The sequence below is a fragment of the Equus quagga genome, chromosome 9, assembly GCF_021613505.1.
Source record: "Equus quagga isolate Etosha38 chromosome 9, UCLA_HA_Equagga_1.0, whole genome shotgun sequence".
NCBI lineage: Eukaryota > Metazoa > Chordata > Mammalia > Perissodactyla > Equidae > Equus > Equus quagga.
Genome location: NC_060275.1, coordinates 5,162,896 through 5,184,571, shown reverse-complemented (window position 1 = coordinate 5,184,571; position 21,676 = coordinate 5,162,896). Strand labels below are relative to the sequence as shown.

The window sequence follows — 21,676 nt, the reverse complement described above, 5'->3', positions numbered from 1 at the left end:
AACGACAGGGCCTCCGCCAGTAAACAGAAGCCAACTCTCTTTTCTTTTAGAATCTAGAAGTCCAGGGCCGGCCCCGTGGCCGAGTGGTTAAGTTTGAGCGCTCCACCTTCGGCAGCCCAGGGTTTCTCTGGTTCGGATCCTGGGCGAGGACATGGCACTGCTCATCAGGCCACGTTGAGGTGGCGTCCCACATGCCACAACTAGGAGGACCCACAACTAAAAGTATACAACCATGTACTGGGGGGGTTGGGGGAGAAAAAAAGTGGGGCAGGGGGAGAAGAAACAGCAATAGCTTGCCAATGACATTCTGGTCATGTCCTGGATATGTCATTTGTTTCTTCAGTTTAAAAAAAAAAAAAAAAGAATGCAGAAGTCCGAGGCCAGCGCACCGAACTTTAGTTTTAATTTACTTCTACCACAAGAGTGACTGACGTGGATTTTTTTTCTTCCTGCCAAAGAACACAAATGCAAAGTGAGTGGTTCATATATATGATTAGAGGGGCCCCTTTGGGAAACTCAGAGTCATGTGGAAAAATGCCAGCGGTGATGAGTGAAGGGGTGGGAAGAGCAGGCCGCTGTGGGCCTTCAAACGACAGTGCTCAGGAGTCACAGAATTGAGATCATTCTGTCCCTCACCGTGCTCCCTCAGCGTGAGCCGAGGGCAGACCCCCTGCGAGGCCTGGAGAAATGCAGCCAAATGAACTTAAGAAGGCAGCTCCCCTTGTCTGGATCAGAAGGGGGTTGGGCAAGAAAAGAGAAATTGCTTGGAATTTGTCGATTTGTGATTTTTTAAAACTTCAGACTAACTTGTCTTCTCCGATCTGTAAACTATCAACGTCATGTCCTCAGCCTCTCTCGGCATCCTTCTTTCTCTCCCCTTGAGTGTGATTCTGAAAAGGTGGCCGTGGTGATCCCGTGAGCACTCACTGTGTCCCGGAGGTGGAGCAGAGGTGACTTGCCTCCAAGGGGACGCCTGGTGGGCGCGGTTTCACCTGCCTCTCCGGGGCCACGAGAAGGTCATTTCCTTCAGGATTCGTCCCTTGCAGAAAGGCTTCCTCGGGAACTCCACTGATACGCCAATCTGCCCAAGTGACTGGGTCTTCACTCAGTGACAGAGGCACCAGCCTCCGATCCTGCCTGTATCACTGCCGACCTCGGCGCTTGCTCGACTTTGAATCCTTCAGTGGCAAGACGACCCGGCGGTGCCAAACCGACAATTTCCCGCTGGAAGGAAGATGTGCCATGGTAAGTGGTGACGTGCGCCTAGAGCACAATCCATCCAATCAACGGGTTCCTCAAAATGAAAAACCCTACGAGCTGTCCTTACAGGTGCTCTCGGGTAAAAATTATACTCCCGAAAGACGCAACTTTCCTTTTTTCTTGTATTCAACTCCAAAAGAAAGGGAACTCCTCTTGGCTGGCTAGGCCAGGCTGGAAAATCCACCTTCCCCCACCCCGAGCACATGCACGCCTCACACACTCGCTCGCTCACACCCACAGGCTCACTTAGGCATGCATGCTCACACACGCACAACTCTCAGTCTTGCATACAGTCTCTTGTGTGCACACTCAGTCATGGGCACACACTCAATCACACATGTGAGCAGACACACTCACTCATGTGCACACACTCACATGCACATTCTTTAACGTGGTAACGATTTTCAGGGAGAACAACTGGAACTTTCTTATCTGACAGGCGAGCACACACGCTTTCTTCAGAGAGTAACTGCATGTTGGGATTTGTGCTGTTCACTGACGGAGGGTCCCCAAAAGTAAAACGCTCTGTACCCCCTCCCTTGTGTCATTTTAAAAGGGGTGACAGGTCAGAGGCCACGATGGTATCTTCAAACCAGAACGAATCACACCGGAAGGGGAGAGAGGGAGGCTCGCCATCAAGGATCCCACACTCAGGAGACCCTAAGTCTCAGTGATCGGTCCTGAGCACCGTGAACACATCTCTGCTGTAAAACGCTGAGGGGGAAATTGATCCAGGTCGCTTCTCCCTGCCAGCATTTGGCAGGCCAGGAGCAGCTACTTCCCCGCCTCCTGCAGTTCCCTCAGTGAGGCCTGGAGGAGGCGCTGAAGCTTCCAGAACACCTTGGGGGCCGCTCTCTGGGGGTCCCCAGCCGGGCCCCCCGGGTCTGCGCATTCCCGCACCGCCTCCCGCAGCTGCCACTGAAGCTGGAAGGAAATGGCAGAGCTCTTGAGGGTCGAGGAAAACCAATGGCGGAATATCTTGTCACAGACGACCTGAGGGGAAGGAAGGTGAGTGGTTAGTGCAGGGCAGCAGATCATCCTGGAAAGCTTCCGGAGCAACAGGGTCTTACACAGACCCTCGTGCTTCTCCCACCGCCCTGGGTTCCTGCAGGGGGGAACCACAGAGCTCCTTTGGTTCTAAAAGGCGCCTTCCCTTCTGGGACCTAAACTGCTCAGTGCCATGAATAAACCGCCTCAGAGAGGAGAAGGCCACCTCCGTATGAGGTAGAAAATTCCATTTCTAGCCTCAGAGCATATGGGGAAAGTGCTGGGTGACATTTCAGAAAGGACTGAAGACGTTTCTGAAGAGAAAAGGGAGCAGAAAGTCACAGGCAGCCGCGGCTGCATAAGGAGTGGGCCCCTGGGCAGGCCTGAGGGCAGCCAGCCTGGCTCTGCCACCACACTGCTGAGGCCGGGCTTTCCTACCCATCCGCTGGTCACAGTGACAGTGACAGCCGCCTGACAGGGGTGTCCTGAGGGTCAAAGGATGCTGTGGTGAGAAGCAGTATGCAAACGTGACAGCACTTTGGGGTCAGGAGAAAGGGATATTGGAAGGGAAAGGCTCTGTTAAGGAGCCTTTGAAATGTTGTATTTTAGGAGCAGAAGTAAAAATTAAGCCACGATCTCACAGCCTTTAATTCTAATAAGGTATGAAATTCACTAATGGTGAAAATCTCCTTAAACGCTCAGTTTAAACATGTTGTTTGTTTTATATCTTTCATAGTTTCCCCCCTGTTGAGAGAATTGTACTGGGAGCTGCATAATTAAAGAGCTTCATTTTTCTGCATCCCACTTTATATTAGACTCATTTAGCAAACGCCTCCGTTCTCAGAGCCACTGTTTCATAGAGGACACATAACTTTAATTTCCATTTCCCAGTCCCCGCAAAGGCGAGGATTCTTTTGAAAAACAAATTCTCTTATTTCTTTTTTGAATTGATAATGTATTTTCACGTGCAAAAATTTAAAATATCCGGAAAGACAGACGGTAATCTTAGTCTCTACCCCACTCCTGACAGGCAGACACTCAGCTCCCAGCTCTGAGAGGCAACCGCTTCCTTGCATATCTTTCTAGGGAGAGTCTACCCGCACAAGAGCCTACGTGCACATTTCCTTTTCCTTTTACGTTACACAAATGGCAGCGTATCACACACACTAGTCCAGGGCTGCTGTTCCCTTTTAACCAAACATCAGGCAGAGCCTTCCACACCAGTTGGTACAAGGATACTCCATTTGTTTTCATGACTGCACCTCAAAGGCGTGAAGGTATCATAAGTCATTTAACTAGTTTCCTACTGATGGAAATTTAGGTTCTTTACTAACTTTTGCTATTATGAACAATGCTACAATAAATATTTTGCATATGGGGCTGGCCCCATGGCCAAGTGGTTAAGTTCTCGTGCTCTGCTTTGGGGTCCCGGGGCTCACCCATTTGGATCCTGGATGTGGACCCACACACCACTCATCAAGCCATGCTGTGGTGGCATCCCACACAGGAGAACTAGAGTGACCGACAACTAGGATATACAACTATGTACTGGGGCTTTGGGGAGAAAAAAAGAAAGAAAGAGGAAGATTGGCAACAGATGTTAGCTCAGGGCCAATCTTCCTCACCAAAAATAATAATAATAATTAATTAACAAATAAATATTTACATATATGTCATTTTTATTTTGCACGTGTGACTAAATTTCCAGAAATGGAAGTTCTGGGCCAACAGGTTTGCGTCTTTTTTGTTTTGATAGATATTGCCAAATTCACCCCATAAAAGTGGTACTGAGTTACACCTTCCTGGCAACGTTCAACAAGAATGTTTATTTCCCCCATGCCCTCACCAACTTGAGTTCTCTTTCATTTTTGCCAACCGATGGGTAAAAATGGTTTAATTTGCATTTTTCTTCTCATCAGTCAGGTTGAAAGCTATTTGTGCTTCTTTTTCAGTGAATGGTCAAGTTCACATCCTTTGCCCATATTTCTATCAGATTGTCAGCCTTTTGCATATTAATTTGTAGATGCTCTTTATATTTTAAGGATGTTAGCCCCTTGCTTAGGTTGGTTTCCTGGGGAGCAGACTCTAAGATGGTGGTTTGCATGCAGGATTTATTGAGGGAGGTTCTGGAGGACCACACCTCCGTGGAACTTCAGGAGAAGGCAAACTTCTGGTGCTGGGATGGCCTACAGAGCTGTTCCTCATTGAGGCCAGTGGGCTGGGCTTTGCATATCCCCCACTCCCACTGACCAATCACTAGATGCTGCCCCTGGGATGAGGGGTAACCATGGTGAAGAAGCTCTGGTGGGCCCAGGACAATCCTGGGGGACCCTCTCTGAGCCTCAGCCTCTGGAGGTAAGGGCCCCCTCTGTCCTCTACTCTCCTGGTCTGTAAGAGCAACTGCAAATATTTTGCCAATTTTCTCATTTAACTTTTTAAAATTTTCTCATATTTTTGGTAATTTTGTTTTAGCCATGTGGATTTTTTTAAGGTAATTAAATTTATCATTTGTTCCTCTTATGGCCTCTGAGCTTCATTCCATACTTAGAAAGACCTTTCTCACTCTGGGATAGTTTAGATTCTCCCAGGTTTTTTCTGGTACGTTAAGGGTTTCATTTTTCACGTATTTGAGCCACCTGGAATTTAGTTTGATGTAAGGAGTGAAACAGGAGTTAACTTGATCATTTGTGCCTGGCTACCCAGTTTACAAGCACCATCCACTATATAACCCAGCTTTCCCCTCACTGGTCTGAATGCAACTCTGTCACATACTAAATGTCCATATGTCATTAGATCTATTTCTGAAATTTTAAAAATTCTATTCCTTTGATCTGTCAGTTAGTTTATGAAGGCAGGGACTTTTTTTGAGTAGAATTTTAAGTTAGAAAAGTAATATATAACCACTGTAGAAAATTTACAAAATATAGAAAAGATGAAGAAAATAAAAATTATCTGTAATCCTATCACCCATAAATAATTGCTTTGGACATTTTGTCGTCTATCTTTCCAATTACATACTCTTTAACAAAAATGGAATCATACGGTAAATACTGATTTGAAACCTGCATTTTTTCACTAAATGAATGTTTCATATTTTCTCATATCCTTAAAGAAAGTATAATTTCATTTCTAGGGCTTTATTCAAAGGCAATAATCAAAATATGCACAAATGAAATTGCTCAGCTAAACAGCGTGAATATTTCTGAGTCACACTCCAGAGAAATGCAGAAATTTACAATCACGGTAACAATATGGACTCATCTACTTCCCTGAGGCCTCATCTGTTAATTAATAGCATTTTAACAACTATTCCCAATAGTCAAAAATGAAAAACTATTATCATTGGGTTTTAATTTGCATGTCTTTTAATAGTAAGATTAAATAATTTTGCAGGTTCTTTGGTCACTGGATTTCATCTCTTGTGTATTCGTTATACATTCTTCTCTTGCCAATTTTGTGTGAGTGGCCCCCTGGCCTCTTAACGGATCTGTAAGAGCCCTTTATATATTGAGGATAGTAACCTCAGTCTCTCATTATGCTATAAAGGGCAGGTGTTAGTGCTTCCCCCTTGTGGGATGAGGTCACAAGGTGGGCGATGCTCTAGTGAAAAAATCACCTTGTTCCCACAGCTGAAAAAGAATGATTTTATTGCAGACCCACCGAGGGTGGGATCTCCCTAACTCTAGACTCAGTCTGAAAGCCTGGACCCAGGATCCATTCCTATTTGTCGCTGATCTCCTGGACTCGTGACACATGTTTCCTTCTCCCTCTATTAACCACCCACTGGCCCCACCCCTCCCTGCCTCAACTGTAGTATCTGTGCAGCCTCTCTAGTTTGGCCAGTTTCTCAGGACTGCTTTGCACTCCTTTCAGTCTTATCCTTGATGGATAGGCCTCTGGGTGCTCATTCTTTGTGTGCGTGTGTGTGTGCATAGACGCGGAGACTAGACCCAGAGAGAACAGCTATCCACGCCCCCATAGCTGGGGGGAAGCCCAAGAATGGGCTTTGCTGGGATCTCCAGCCATTAGACCCCGAAGGGTCACTTGGCCAACAACCTCATGGGGTTGACAACGAAGAACAAATGCCCACCCCATCTGCACCATCCCTGACCTTACTGAGCACATGGAACCCAGGTGACACAGAAGGGGTGACCTTCAGGTACATTAACAGGACGCTACAGGGCTAGCAGGCAGAGGCAGCCAGAGGGAACATGGTCCGCCCCAGCCCGTGCAGCCGCTGTTACTCACCTGCAGGTTGCTGTTGACTCGCTGTGCTCCGCACTTGTTGACTCGCAAATCACACTTTGAAAAACAGTCAAAGAAATTGCAGTCTTCATCTCCTGTGCAATTCTGCTCAAGAATTTCCCTCATTTTAGGTTCAAAAAACGCCATGTCCACATCAATAGCCACCACCTGTAGCCAAAACAGCAGAGGGTTATCCAAAGGACACCCTGGGTGCTTAGCACAGAGGGAGCCTGTGCAGACCCTGGGTTCCCATGTGGGGGTGCAGGGGGTACAGACTGCGGGCACCCCAGAGCTCTGCCAGCAGGAGAAGGAGTCCAGGCCATGTGGGGAGCTGCTTGTTTCATCTACACAAGCAACTGACATAAATTCTATTGCAAGAGTTTAACTGAAAAAAGGACCTTTGCTGTCACTAGTGAAAGCCTAGGATTTGGGACTATAACTAGAAGTGTTACTTTTCATTTTAAACCTTTTCTCGGCTTTAAAAGTAGAATCTCTGAAATGTCTTAAAAATGAATTAATTCCCCCTCCATTGCTTTACCACTGTGGTCTCTTGACCTTCAAGAGTCATGAATATAAAAGCTGTGAGATACAGAGAATCTACCCCCATGACTATAGGCAACGAAAGGAAACGACACTCAAGGGGGCAGCTGTGTGGGCATGATGGTGAGGATGAGGTGGATGGCACCTAAGTTGTCTGTTTATAGCATGTCTGTTTCCTGAGTCAACTGACTTCCAACCCACTGGTTAGATTGAAACGTGGGGGCAAATGGCAGTGTCCAAGTTCTCAAATTAGGGTTGAGAACATGGGGACCCTGATCCAACAGCATCAGATACTAAATCCCATCGTCAGCATGAGAATACGATGGCCCCAGGGAATCGCAGATTTATCTTCGTGGCTTCAAACCAACTAAGCTTCAAAACCAGAAAAAGAATAACATCTAAATTATGCAGATATTCCTCCACCACCTGAATAAAAAAAAAAAAGAGCTCAAACCTGAGAAAACCTGGAGTCTGCCCAAATCAAGCAGTTGTAGCTTCGAGCTATTAAAAAGCTACTAGAAGTCTTGATGAATCTGGTGGCGTCGGAGGCATTACACAAGCCTTCACAGGTCAGTCTCAAAATATCAGCCCTCCCTTCTCCCTTTGGTAGCATCTCAAAAGAGGGTTCGTTTGTCCGTGTCCATTTCCTCCTCAGTTCTATGCGATGTTGGGAGGCATGTTCCTGGGTTTGGGTTTTTGTTTTTCATTCAGGATTGATGCCGGAAGGCAGTAAATTTTCTTGGGGATTAGTCAGGACAACAGAGGAGGGAAAATAATTTATTTCAGAATATGCGGAGAATAATGAAAATAAAGAAAGGGGAAGTTTTCCCGATTTTAAGAGCTTTGCCTAATTACTAATTCAGGCAGAGCAAACAGAAATTATCCTTTTAATCAATTTTCCTAACTCATTCTTTAGCCATAAGCAATAGCTCATTTCATTATTTACACTGGTTAATGCAGTAAAAATGTGTGAAGCTATGCTAATGAATCTATTGTCTTTACAATTTATTATTGGCCACAAGACCCGTCTGGTCTTTCTATAGTTTCTGGCAATCTCCCCGGCTTCCCCTAGGCCCATAGATGGAATTGCAGCTCCTTGCAACTTCTCTCTCCCATTTCTGATGGTTCCCTTCTCATTTCCCAGGGAAAGTCAGATTTATCTTTTAATTTTTCACGTATGGCACAGAATGGCTGCAGCTATTGTAAGCCTGACTTTCTGCACCTGAAATAAGAACAGTAACAACACAGACAGAAATCCCGCATGAGGCTTCTTAAATAGTATCAGCAGAATCGTAACATTCTTCCTGTGTGAAATTACCTAACTTGCATCGTCTTCTTCAAATTTCATCCTGGCATCAGACTACAAAGGATGGATGAGCATTATTTCATTCTCCACTGAAAAGTGTGGCTCTAGAGTAGGAAACACGGCATCTATCTGGAAGGAGTACTACTGGCAATAGTTTGGGAGCACGAAGTAATGATGTTTCCTAGTGGTTCGTTTGCAACCACTGGATAAATTGTCAAGACCTGCAGTGGGGACCTGGAGAAAGCGAATGGCTTTGCATCATCAATTCTTCCATGTCATCTGAGGGACACCACCTGCTTCCACCCGGGCAACACCACCACAGGGGCGAAAGAGAGGACCCACCTGCTGGTCCCTTAGCTCCCTAGGGCTCAAACTTGACCACGAATCAGAATCACCTGGAGGCTTGTTCCTAAAACAGTAGGTCTGTAGGTCTGGGGTGGAATCGGAGAATTCGAATTTCTAACAAGGCCTCAGGTGATGCTGATACTGCTGGTTTTCACTTAAGAGTTGCAAACTCATAAACTTCTTGAACCTCAGTGTCTGTAAGGAAGGCTTAGCCAAGAGGAATTCTCCGTCCTCCCTTCCGACTCTCACCCGGGTAAGTGCTCAGGCAGAGGTAAGGCCTGTGTGCTCTGGCGCCGGTCCACAGGACAGAGTTTGGGTCTAGGTCAAAGAGTGTGGTCATGATTTCATTGAACAAATATTTCGTGCCTATCGTGCGAAAGATGCTGGAAAGCACAACTCAGATAGACCACACAAGCCAGGAGCATCCCACACTGCCCACTCCCCAGGGAAGACCCACCAGCCCCACCTCCCCCGTAAAGCCTTTCTTTCCCGGGAGCCCAGCCCATAACTCCCTCAACTTTGGTGGCACCTGTTGAGTTCCCTCATTGACACTTCCTAATGTTTGCTGGATGGAAAAACAAGTGATCCAACGATGAGAAGAGCTGGCCCCGAAACTGCCCAAAGCCAGCAGTTGTGTGTGGACGCTCCACACCTCCTCTCCCAAGGCCTCAGGGTGGCTGCATCCCTGGGACTTCTCTGAGGAGCATAACAATGGGCCCTCATGTCCATTACATAATCTTCCTGCTCATGAAGCTGGGAAGCCTGGCGCAGGAGCTCAGCTCTAAGAAGGAAGCTGGATTAATCTGGGATGTCCCTCCCCTTCACAACTCGTCTAGAGGGGTCTCCTGGAGCTCAGGGTCTTGCAGACAGGGATGAGCTCCTCCAGAGCCCACTGCCCAGTGTGCAGATCCTCCTAGAACTTCCAAGAACCTGCTGGAACCTCTCAGCTCTTTCCCTTCCACACTTCAAGCCACCCCTGGCTTATCAGCCCCTCTGGGGCGGCCAGGGCATTAGGACAAAGTTTAGGCAAGATGCTACCACACCCTTCACAGTGACAAAAACTTGATTGGAAAAGGGATTTATACTGTTGGCAAATTTAGTTTTCTAGATTTCAGGCTGTTTTAAGAAGGCATTCCTATGCCACCCGCCATGGAAGCCCATGGCTGGCAGTAGTAGTACCTTCTTTTTGTCCCTTTATGTTTTTAACCCAGATGAAGAGCATTGTTCCACCATGAGCTGGCCCCTACAATGACCAGCCCCCTGAGGTGGCCGGAGTTAAGCTGGCCTGGCCGTTCACCTGCTAGCATTTGCAGTGTAACAGCAAACTCCTTGCGGCAGGAGGAGTGACCCCAGACAATGACACAGTCACACCTGCGGCACCCCAGATCACTGCGGCATTAATCTGACACTGGGGTCTAGCGTAGCTGGGAGGGAGCGGAAGGAGGTTATCTTATAATAAAACACAGGAGCCCCTCCTGCTGCTGCCTCTCCACCTCATGTAGCTCTTGTACACCTGCACTGCCCAGAGAGGGAGGGAAAATTCACCTGCCCTCTACAGAGCGGTGCAGAGGCAGATATTTCCACCTGGCAGGATTTTCCCTTGCAGATGGCACCAAAACTCCAGTGGACGTTCCAGAAGTCTTACCCACAGGAGGGAAAGTAACAAGAACCTCTCCAGGAAGAAAGTACTAGAAAGAGTTGCACATTATCATAGAGCATGGGCAGTTTGAAAACAGCGTCCCCCACCTGGGACATTGTACAAATGCCCCCCAAAGGCCATCGCTCCTCATCACCCCCCTGGCTCGTCATCTCCTGAAGATTGTTTCTGTGCTCAGCAAACGCCTGCTTCCAAATAAGCTCTAAGAGGCTTCAGAGCAACCAGAACAGCCCTGAGGGAGGACACATCTCCCCTTGCCGGCCTTCTACCTCCGGCCCTAGAGGCTGTCCCTTACAGCGCCCACTCCTGTAGGGCATAAGGTGCACTTGTTCTGCAAGTTCTCGCATTAAAACCCCAAAAGGAGGTGCTGCGGCAGGTCGGGGTTGTCCAGGCTAGAAGGTTGCATAACGTTACAATGTTTTCCTGGGATTCCAGAAATCCTCTCATCTACAACCACCTAGACCCAAAAGTTCTGTCCTCCCCGGCAGAAATACAGCCCCCCAGAGCCACTCACCGTGAAGTCACTCCTGATGGCAAAGTTTTCGGGCTTGACGTCGCAGAGGTGGAGGCGGTGGGAGAAGTCGTTGTCAAAATGGCTCACCATGTCCAAGAAGCTGAGCGCCATGTCGCTGATGGCCTTGGCCTGGCCCCGGCCACCCGGGGAGCCACCCGCGGCCCCGTCAAGCGGGAAGAGGGCCCTGTGGCGGGGGCTGCCGGCCGCCAGGTACTCCACGGCGTAGAAGTGGCCGCAGGAGCCCAGCACAGGCAGGGCGTGCCGGCTGAGGTCCCGCAGCAGGCTCAGGAGGACGAACTCCTCCTGCTGCAGCAGGGCCCACAGGCTGGCGAGCTGGCGGCGCCAGCGCGGGCCACGGCCCCGCGGCCACAGCGCGCCCAGGCGGCTGCGGGACAGCTCCAGGCCCAGGGCGCTCCTGACCTCCCCGGCCACCAGCAGGAGCAGCTCGGCCTCCAGGACGTCCTGGCCGCCCTCCTCGGCCGGGCCCTCCAGCAGGCTGAGCGGCGGGAAGCTGGCGAAGTCCTCCTCCTTGGACTTGAGGATGACGGGCCGGCCGCGCCAGTCGGCCTGCAGCACCTTCTTGCCCCTCTCGTAGTACAGGCAGCGCCGGTACCGCAGGCGGCCCGCCGCGCACAGGTCCTCGCAGAGGTCCCCCGCCAGCGCGCCGCCCTCGTAGTCCTGGCACTGGAAGGAAGGGGACAGTGGGTCACAACCCGCGAGGGGCGGAGGAGAGGGATGGAGCTGGTCCCTGCGCTCAGGACGCTTCTAATCAGCTGTTGAGAGAAACCTCACGAATGTGACCCCCACAGGCTTTCAGGTCAGTGAGTAATGCAGTGAAAGACTTAAAGGAGAGTCTCAGATTTATGATGTTACTCCAGCGGGCCCAGGGCCAGGTCTCCAGAATCAGGACATCCGGAGGCCAGCAGGCCTGCCAATGGCCGCTGTGTGATGCTGGGAAGAGGCTTTCTGCCACCTCAGCTTCAGTGTCTTCAACTGGCAGTGAAAGGGCAGGGCCAGGCCAGCAGTTCTCAACTCCGGCCACTCCTTAGGGTCACCGGAGAGCTTTAACCCCATCCAAGAACAGCTGAGTGGGACCTCGGGAGGTGGGGCCATGGCGACCACAGTAAGGACCCTTCCTGCAGCAACGTTCGCTGAGCCCGCTGCTTTCCCGCTGCTGTAAGGCCAGCAGCCTCTGGGAGGATTAGGGGGTTCCCAGAAGCCCCTGCAGGGAACAGGGTTTGATACAGGCCTGGGGGCTGGTAGCATCAGTGGGACTAGAGGCGGAGGGCCCCAGGGACGCCTGTCAGAACAAAGGATCCGCACGGATAGATTCTGGGAGTGTAGGGGCATCTGGTGCCTGGCGGAGGTGAGGAACCCTCACGTGAGGGCGTTTCTCCTATATGTCAGGGGCTCTTGGAACGGGTGCCACATGAGGGGACCCAGTGACCCCACCACCACACTACAAACATCTCTAAGAAGACGGTCCAGCCAGACCCTGCCCGAAGGACCTGCTAGAGGGGGTTATAGGGAGGCTGGTGTGGAACAGGGGGAAATTGAGGATTCTTATTCTTTCTCTTTCATTTTTTAGGAAACCTAAACCTCTAGACTCAGCGTATTTTCTAACTCCACCTGTTTCCCCCACAGATGAATCTTCCCCCCACATCAGCAGATGCAGGCCTCTAGAACTCCTGCAGCACATGAGACAAGAGCATCACCCTAGCTCCATAAGGTAATGAGACACGTGGAAAACCACAACGTGTTTTTTCACTCTACTTCCTTTATTCCAAAGTGCCTTGAATGGCCAGCTGGGGCAATGCTCAGGACACTGTGTGCAGAGAAGAAAGGATTGCACTGAGAGCCAGAAGGCCAGGATCTGGCCCTGGCTGTGCTGTGACATCCTGAGCAGGCCACCTGACCCCTCTGAGTCACAAAATTCCTCCCCTGTGTCACACCTAATTGGCCTCCTTTGCACAGGTTTTGGACAGGCTGAGTGAGAAAAGTGTGTGGAAGCCATTGACTTTACTCAAGTGCAAGGCATCGTGAGTGCCCTTGCATAACCCAGGCGTGTAACTCTATGCTGTTCAGAGACTCTGGTTGTTTCATGCTGGTCAGCTTCATTAAGCCCAAGTACATTATAAGCAGCTCCTTAAAGTCAGACTATGTACCTCCAATGCCTGGACATATGAATAATTCCAAAATCCACAAAACTCTGAAAACTGCAAGTTTTTCATGACTTATTTGGCCTCGTGTGGAGTCAAACCCAACTGAAAGGATGTGAGGCTATTTATAGTCGGAATGTATTCAACTTGGTGTAAATTTGCATACATTTTGCTGCAAAATTATTAATTTGTTTGATAGTGGTGCTGCCTCATACGAAAAATATAAGGCATATGCTCCATATTATCTAACACCCAAAAAACTGCGAATTCTAAAACACGCCTGGCCCCAAAGTGCTAGATAAGCAATTGTGGGTCTTTATAGATACTGGAGGCTAATTGTTGAAATTCTATTACCAAAGTGCTTATTGGAAAGATATACTTCCAGTTCTTAAAACAAGTATCCTGGATTTTCAGGGCCATTTCGGGCAGTAGCTGGACAACACCCCCAAAAACCCAAGCCATCTGACCTGACCCCTCGGGCCTCCTGCTGAGGGGTCTCCTAAAAGCCCCTTCTCCTTTGGGGGCTTTCGATCTCAGTATATTGTATTAGGGGGAGGGGTCACGCTGGCCAAGCACAAAGGCACAAGCGACGGAGACCTGTAGATAAAGTCAAGAACTGGATCCTGGGGCTTGGGAATGCCACCCTGTCTGCTGGGGCTGGCTTTTTTTTGGAAAAATACAGCCATAATGAAGCTATATTAAACACGCACGAACTGTTCTAAATACACTTCATCGTACAATTTAACTTAGCAAAATTTTGGTAAAATGCCATCATTTTACTTTTAATCCTGGGACCTCTTTCCAAGGCTGGGAGTCATGAAATGAACGTCCAAAGGATCAGGACCCTGTAAGTCGCTCTCTCTTTGCCTAGAACTGCTTCCATATTGTTGCTCGTAAGAAAGTAGCAGCTGATTCGAGCTCCTTTGAGACCTTGCAGGATAATCTTGGAGGTAAAGGGGGGATGAAGGGGTTAAGTGGCTGATACAACCAGGAGTAAAGAGATGTGAATGATAGAAATAATATGGGGTGTTCGTTTTATGTGTTACCTTTTTTCCTACTTTATCTGGTATTTACATAGCCTCACACCTCTATAATAAAACTCATAAGAAAATGCAACAATTTTTTCTTGATTTCCTTATAAAGCCCAAAACCCTTCTAAGTATGATGTCCAAAATGGTTTGATTCAATTCCATAAACATTTTTAGAGTGTTGTCACATTTGTAATTTAATCAAAAGTGCTTTTGTATGAAGTATAGAACAGAACTGAAACACAGAGACAAGCAGGTGATAGGACCTCGCCGAACGGGAGGAGGCAGGCCCCAAGCTGAGAGCTGCAGAGCCCAGCCCTGAGGAGAGAAAGGGAATGGCACCAGAGAGGGGAGGCCAGGAGAGCAGTGCAGAAGGCAAGACAGGAGCCGTGGGCCCGGGCCTGTCCGCTGCACGGAGCGGGGGCAGAGAGGGCACCAACTGTGACTGCCAGGGCCTTTACTCTCCTCATCTGGAACTGCAGCTGAAATGGCCGCTGGCCAGGAGTGACACCTGCGGGCCAAGAAGCCCACTCCATTCCACCAGGACGGAGAATGGCCATGGGCAAGGCCTTGCTTCAGCCACACCGGGCCATCATCAAATTAACAATGTCACTTTCTGAACTTAACTCAGCTGTGTGTGAGCTGAGCCACAATCCAACTACAGGTACCAGGAGTTCACAGAAACGGCTGCCTTGGAAATGACAGCAGGGTGTGACATGGGCAAGACAGGAACACAGCCAGGCTTGGCCTCGGGGAAGACTGGGTCTGCGTCTGGGCTCTGCCCCTCACTAGCTGTGTGGCTTGTTTCCAAGTCTGTAACACTGGCTGAGGATATCGTGTCACAGGAGACCTGTGAAGGTCAACCAAGGTCACAGGTGAGGAGGCCCTGCGTGTCTCAGTGAACGCTCCTTCCCCCCACCCTCGTCAGCCCTGGTCATCAGGAGGCGGGAGGTGAGGGGAGCTTCTTCCCTCTTCCTGGAGAGATGCGTCTGAGCTCAATTTTGAAAGACAAATTGCAGGTCTGCCTAGCAGACAAGAAGGGAGAAGGCAATTCTGTCGCAGAGAATAACCTGCGCAAAGACCCAGAGTTGCAAAGTAGCGCGGTGTGTTCAGAGAACCAGACACGGTTCAGGGGAGTGGAGACCAACTGAGGGCTAGCAGCAGGGTGAGACGGCTGGGGGTATCCTATGGAAAATGCCATTTCCTGGGTCTCCACCTGAAAAAAGTGCTCCCTACCCTCAAGGGTCAAGTCAGCCTTCCCCTGGGGCAGCCCAGCCTGCTGGTGGGGATCCTTGTCTCCCTCCTGCGCCCTCGACTCTCTCTAAACAATCCACGTGAGTCACCTGTGCATTCCCCTCCCGGTGGCTCCCACAATAGTATTTTCTACAAAACTGTGTCATTGAAATCTATATGAGACTTGCCTCTGCAAATTTGAAAGGCAGTTCCAAGCAGGAGTTCCAAGACATTTTGAACAATGGTATAATCATCAAATTTGGCATATAACCTATTGATTTTGGAGGGCTACATTAATTTTGGCTGTTTTTCTGGAGATCAGCACCCTGAGGTATAAGAGTGCCTCCACTTGCTGGCAGCCTTCGGGATGCAGTGTTTCACACCGGAAAAAGCAGGGAGTGGAGCCAGCCGCCCAGAACCCCGGCCGGGCCTGCCAGCTGCCACAGGGGAGTCAGGTTTATGACCTCATGTTCAGTGCCCCCATTACCTCGCCTGTCACAGGAGACAGTTTACATTAAGCTATATTTAGTGCGCTAAAAAAGACGTACAAGTGTAGTTCTTACAGACCTGCTCTTTGTTATCATCCTTTATGATGAAGTATTTTTGGCATTTGGGTCCATCTCTTCTTATGTAGAAGGTAAATCCATCCACTGTGGCTATTCTGGTCACCAGTGTGAGATGGGTCTGCAGGGTCTTTTTAGTAATCTAAAGTCTTTTAGTTGATCTTTTTGGTTAGTAGTCTGTGCCTACTAAACATAGAGAAACACTTAATCTAGCGTTTAAAAAAAAATGAAGTTAAAGTACAAATTACCAGTTTACAAGCTAATTAAAAACTGTCGTCATGTTAGACACAATAGTGAAACTATTTTATTAGGTGCGTGTCCCATTAAAATAGCTATTTTTTTAGCTCCATAAAAGCGATTTATTTACTTTAACTCTGTTTTTAAAATCAGACTTTAGCAGACTTTTCTCTGAATATGGGGACGACCTACCTGCCAGCTTGAAGACAGGTACATTTCTGTACCCAAATGTACGTGCACACAAAATCTACAGGTATCAGGTTTTAAAATAAACTGAAAAACACACAAGTTAATCAAGTCTCATTGTAGTTAACTGGCATTTTTTAATCAATTACCGTCACAGCCGCCTCATGTTTCTTATAGATTGTGTACCCACGTGGAAACACACATTGTCAGCCTCCCCAGTTCTCGTAGGAAGCCTTCCTAGAGGTTACTTAGAATCTCTCCAGTTTGTCTCATGGTTCTCAGGCAAAAACAAAACCTGTCCACTCTAGTCTGGGAAACTGTTGACGGGGTCTCAGGGGTCATGCCTAAGGGCTGGGTTTTCCTTTGTGTGTTCGTTTTCGTTTTTAAGGAGCATTAAGCTCCTATGCAGTTAGCAACATTCATATCACACGATGGAATGCCTTTCCCGAGCAGTTACCCTGTGTCCTGTGGAATCTCAGAGCGATTAGCCAGCCCACCATGCAGACCCTCTTGACCCCTGGATGGCTTAGAAGATACACATTCCAAACACAGCGGAAGCACTCAGGAACAGAGAGTCATTCACTGCTGTAAAATCTTTCTGGGTATGTGCCCTGGATGCTGTGGTCCCATTAAGGCCTTGGGTTTCTACCACAGCAAAGAAAGATAAGCCTGCCCTATTAAAAATGAATCCCTAATGTAGGCAACTGAATTAAATCTCATCAAGACCTAACTAGCCAAAAGGGAATTAAGGCTTCTGAACAACAGGGTCTGTGGGAATGTTTTTGAGATGCTTTGAACACGATACACTATGGAAGGGTTAAGTAGAATGAGTTGTTACTTACGGTTTTCAACATTGAAAAAACCACTTACTGTCAGGGTCTCTACTATCAGAGCGCACAGGGTCACATCCTGACCCCACAACACACTAACTGTGTGAATCAGGGCAAGTTACTTGACTTCTCTGGGGCTCCCTTTTGTCATCTGCAAATTGGGGCAAGTAAAAGCACACACCTCATAGAGGTCGTTGAGGGGATTAAGCGAAATGACAGGTGTAAACTCGGGAGCACTGTGCCTGCCCACAGTGAGCATCAACAGGCGCCCAGAGCGCACATCTCTGCCACTGCGTGAAGTGCTCTGCCTGCAGAACAGACGCCAGGCTTATAAATTATGAAGCGCAGAGTCACCTCGTCAGCCTGGCACAGCCTCCTGACACAGTTCCCTGGAAAAGTAAGGCTCCAGAAACCTCATAGAGAAGCCGAGCAGGGCATTCGGATGTCTTGATTACGGGATGTCCTGAAAAGCCACAGCAAAACCCTAAGCTCAAAGACCCAGGGCTTGACTCTTTGCAACAATTCCAGTTGGCTCCTCCAGGGTCGCGGAGTGTGGCGGCCTCCCTCAGGAGGTGGGGTGGAGCCTGGGCGGACCAGCAGGCCTGACTCCCAGCTCCTAACCTGCTCCCCAGCTTTCTCCACAGGCTCCCGCACAGGCCAGCGATGCCACCTGCCGTGCTGGGGGGTCTGGGAACACAGGCAGGCGTTCACCACCCCTCGGTAGGCTCTGCCAGGGAGAAAGAGGGCTCCCTTTGGCTCAGCTGCAGTCCTCCTTTTGTGCTCTGGCGTTGAGACTGAAAGCTAATGAGAGTCTGGAGGCCAGTCAGAAAAATAACAGCCCGTTTTATTATTAAGGATAAAAGCCAGGCAGAATGAATTGAAAGTGTTTGGGGAGCCGAGAGACAGAGGCGCAATTGAGCCAGTGTCCTGGGAGGCCACACTGCCGGCCTCTCGTGGCAGCCAGGGCCCAGCAGAGTCTGGGTTGCCGAGACTGGGGTCGTGTTCAAAGCTCGTTCTAGCTGAGAGCGTCCGGGGGGAAAGTGAGCCAGGGGACTGCGTGGGACTCACATCAACACATCCAGAATGGAGAGGGTAGCAGGGGTGACCAGGCCAGTCCTGAGCACTTGCGAGAAATGATGGCTCCCAACAGAGCGTCCGAATGATGCTCCTCAAAAATCAGTTCATCAGTTCAGTGAGACCACGTCAGAGAACTTTAGGGAGACAGACAGACGTGGTATTTCAAACCGTCCTCCTGGCAGTGGGAAAGGCTGAGAGCCATACTGTCGCTTCAGCCTCACATCAGACTGAAACCAACCCCACAGGGCTGCCAAGGAGATTTACTGGTAGGGCCTCTAATCAGAATTGGTTTTAATTTATGAGGCCGAATGCTGGGAAAGTTGTGATTGGCAATTACTTAAATTATATTAGGCGATTTGATTTCCATTAGGCCTTTTCCCACTTAACCAAAGATAAATAAATGAAAAGTGGCATTAGTTTTTCATTTTAATCTAAAAGATTATTACGTTATTTTTGTAAACAGGTATTTTATCCTGGCCATTCTATTAATTTTTGTTCACTGTAATTAGTCAGTCAGCCCCTGCAAAACAGAGGGGAAAAAATCTTTATAAGTGAAAGGAATTTTTAGACGGGTTACTGAGAAAATCAGCGAGCTCTTGCAACTTAATGAAAACTTGGCAGAACTTCATAGTAACCGTGGGTAGATGATAGATAGATAGATAGATAAATGATTGAGCAGTAGTAAGGAGGGGATCAAGGATGTGTGTCTCACCTGCATTATGATCAATTCATGATGTCACAAGTCAGACAATTAAGGAATATGATTTTGTTTTAGCTTGTATGCTTCACTCATTATTTCTTTAATTTTTCCAATCTCACTCTTTTTTTCAAAAAAATCATTTACTTTAAAACTTGTAGGGGCTGCCCCATGGCAAGTGGTTAAGCTGGCGTGCTCTGCTTCGGCAGCCCAGGGTTCAGATCCTGGGCACAGACATGGCACCACTGGTTAGGCCATGTTGAGGTGGCGTCCCACATGACGCAACTAGAAGAACCCACAACTAGAATATACAACTATGTACGGGGGGGGGGGTTGGGGAGAAAAAAGCAGGAAAAGGAAAAGAAAAAAAGATTGGCAACAGTTGTTAGCTCAGCTGCCAATCTTTAGAAAAAAAAAAAACTTGTATGCTATCACGTTTTGAAAACATAGAATCTCAAAAGGCCCACCCATACGTAAGCAGTTAGAATGAAAACTTCCCATAGGTTCCTTGAAGATTTCTTAGAAAATAGATCACTTTTCACAACAAATGCTTAGATGGTCCCTGTTTTAGGAAGTGAATAATCAGTCCATGTTACAGTAGTTGCCGCTATCTTCCCTGTCGTCTTGGCTTTCCTTTGGGGCATTCCTGCCTTTATTCAAGTCTCCTGATGCACATAATTTCCCGAACCAACCCGAGAGACTAAGGAGCAGCCACGTTTGGAATCAACTAATGAGCATCTGGGCCCAGGGTGCGCAGCAGCCCGCAAGCCCAGGCGTTTCTCTCCCTACCTGCCCGGCCCAGCTAGGAGCACTCAGGCCCTCCCCTGTTGGGACACTGCTGTCATCACGCCAGGACAGGGGTCCTCCGAGGTCCGAGCCGCCTCCGCGGCAAACTCCGCTCCCCTGAGCGCGCTCTGCCTTGGGTCCCGCAGACCGCGCCCGCCGGGAGAGCCGCAGTTTGGGGGCGCAGAGAAGCAGGGGCCCGACTAGCCCTCTGCATCGGGCTCAGCGAGGTGTAGCCCAGGCTGGAATCACAGAACCGCGACCCGAGAGGCAAAGGCATGGGCCTCGCCAGCCCGGAGACCCGCGCCCGCCCGCGCCCTGGCCAGCGCCCCAAGCCCCGCCGCCGGACACGAGACGCGGGCACCGAGGGGCTGCCCGGCTACTCGGAGCAGACCTGCAAAGTTTCTTTAAGAGCGCGGGCTCAGGGGGTGGTGGGAGGGCAGTCGGGCAGGAAGACTGTCTTGGGACAAAGGACCAATTTTGGAGAAGCGGGGAGAGACACTGCTGCGCGCCCTCAGGGAACTCCCGGGCAAGTCCGCATTCGCGAGACTGGGTCTTGCGCGTCGGGCATTCCACGCAGCACCTCGGGACCCCTCCCCCCGTGGGAGCCACGTCCGCGCCCGAGTCCCGAGCTCCCCGGGCCCGCGGAGGGTGTCCCATCCCATGTGCCCCGGGGCGCGCGGCGCGGGGCGGGGCGGCGGCGGGACCTACCAACGCAGCCAGGATGCGCCGGCTCTTCTCGTCTGTGCAGCGCTCGGAGAGGACGCCTGGGTGCGCGCGGAGCAGCAGCGCGGCCGCCAGCACCCAGCCCGCGGTCCAGGCGGCGCAGGCCAGCAACGCACCCCGCCCGCACCTCCCGCACCGCCCGCGCCACCGGGTCCTGCCCCGCGCGCCCGCCGCCCGCGCCATGGCCAGCCCGGCAGTACCCCGACCCGCCGCCGCGCCCCGCGCTCGCCTCGCGGCTCCGCGCTCTGCCCGGCTCGGCGGGGGAGGGGCAGCGCGAGGGGAGCGCAGGCTCGGCGCGGGATCGCGGGCGCCCGGCGGGTCCTGGGGGTGGAGGGTGTCGGCGGCCGCATCCGGCGCGCCAGCCCGAGCACCCGGGGAAGAGGGTGTGGGCTCGCCGCTCCCGGGTACCCCCGCTGGACGCCCTGCTCCCCACGCCGCACCCGCCACCTTTTCCACTTTTTCTTCTTTTGCACCTTTTTCCCAAGAAGACCAGCTCCCCTCTTAAACAATCCGCGTGGATTCAAACTCCCCCGGGTTTAGACTCCTGGCTCCTCTGCCAACACATCTTTAATTGAGACAGGATCTCACCCCTTCTCTGGGCGGCGCTCAGTGCCCCGCACTCGATCTTTTCACAGAGCGTCCCCCTCCATTAGACCTCTGGTTACTCTCGGCGCAGCTCCGGCCCCCCCACCCCACATTTACCTCTCTACCACATGCCCCTCCCCTCCTCTGGGTCTGCCCGGACCTGAGTTTCCTCCTGGCCCGCCCCAGGGTGAGATCCCGAGCGTGCGTGGAGTCGGGGATCCGGAACAGTCTGCGGGCGTCGTGGCGACCCCTGGCCGCCGTTCCCAGGAAGCCTCCTGAATCCACCTGGTCTTTGGCTCCCAGGTTGGCAAAATCTCCGGGGCGTCTTTTTCAGGGGTAAAAAACGCCGCACTCTTTAAACATTTCCGCTTACCACTGGCCAGGAGAAAGCGCTCGCTAGATGTGTTTCAATCTGTGTTTATGTGTATTTGTACCATCATCTGGGGGAGCACGCTTCAATGTTCAAATCGCAGCCCTCATAAAAAACGGGCGGGCGCCTGGGCCCACAGTGCTGTCCTGGTTCTTGCCAACTCTCCCCTCCCCACCCTGGCTGCTCCTCCGCTCCCTAAAAGCCTTTCTGCCTTGGAGAGTCCTCGGTGGGTGGTACGCCAAGAGGGGAACTGTCACAGCTGAACGCCTCTGAAAGCTCCCCGCCCTGGTGGCTCATGCATTCACTCTGCGAAAGCTTATTCAACTGCTGTTTCGTGCCAGCCGGTCG

General features: G+C 50.4%; 1 protein-coding gene across 1 annotated transcript; it reads right to left on the bottom strand.

Annotated features, from left to right (window-relative positions):
* Positions 1–223: 223 nt before the first annotated feature.
* Positions 224–20,569, bottom strand: DIPK1C (divergent protein kinase domain 1C). The gene is made up of 4 exons (XM_046672075.1): positions 20,359–20,569; positions 10,855–11,538; positions 6,496–6,660; positions 224–2,253 (listed from the first exon to the last, which is right to left on the bottom strand). Exons 1-4 carry the CDS (start codon positions 20,554–20,556, stop codon positions 2,035–2,037), a joined length of 1,266 nt encoding a protein of 421 aa, XP_046528031.1. The 5' UTR covers positions 20,557–20,569; the 3' UTR covers positions 224–2,034.
* Between the last annotated feature and the right edge of the window lie 1,107 nt (positions 20,570–21,676).

Excerpts from the sequence above, each read along its gene's own strand:
- DIPK1C (XM_046672075.1), bottom strand. The coding sequence starts at position 20,556 with ATGGCGCGGGCGGCGGGCGCGCGGGGCAGGACCCGGTGGCGCGGGCGG. Across the intron at positions 6,661-10,854 it reads CCATCAGGAGTGACTTCACG|GTGGTGGCTATTGATGTGGA; the intron begins GTGAGTGGCTCT and ends TTTTGGCTACAG. Across the intron at positions 2,254-6,495 it reads GAGTCAACAGCAACCTGCAG|GTCGTCTGTGACAAGATATT; the intron begins GTGAGTAACAGC and ends CCTTCCCCTCAG.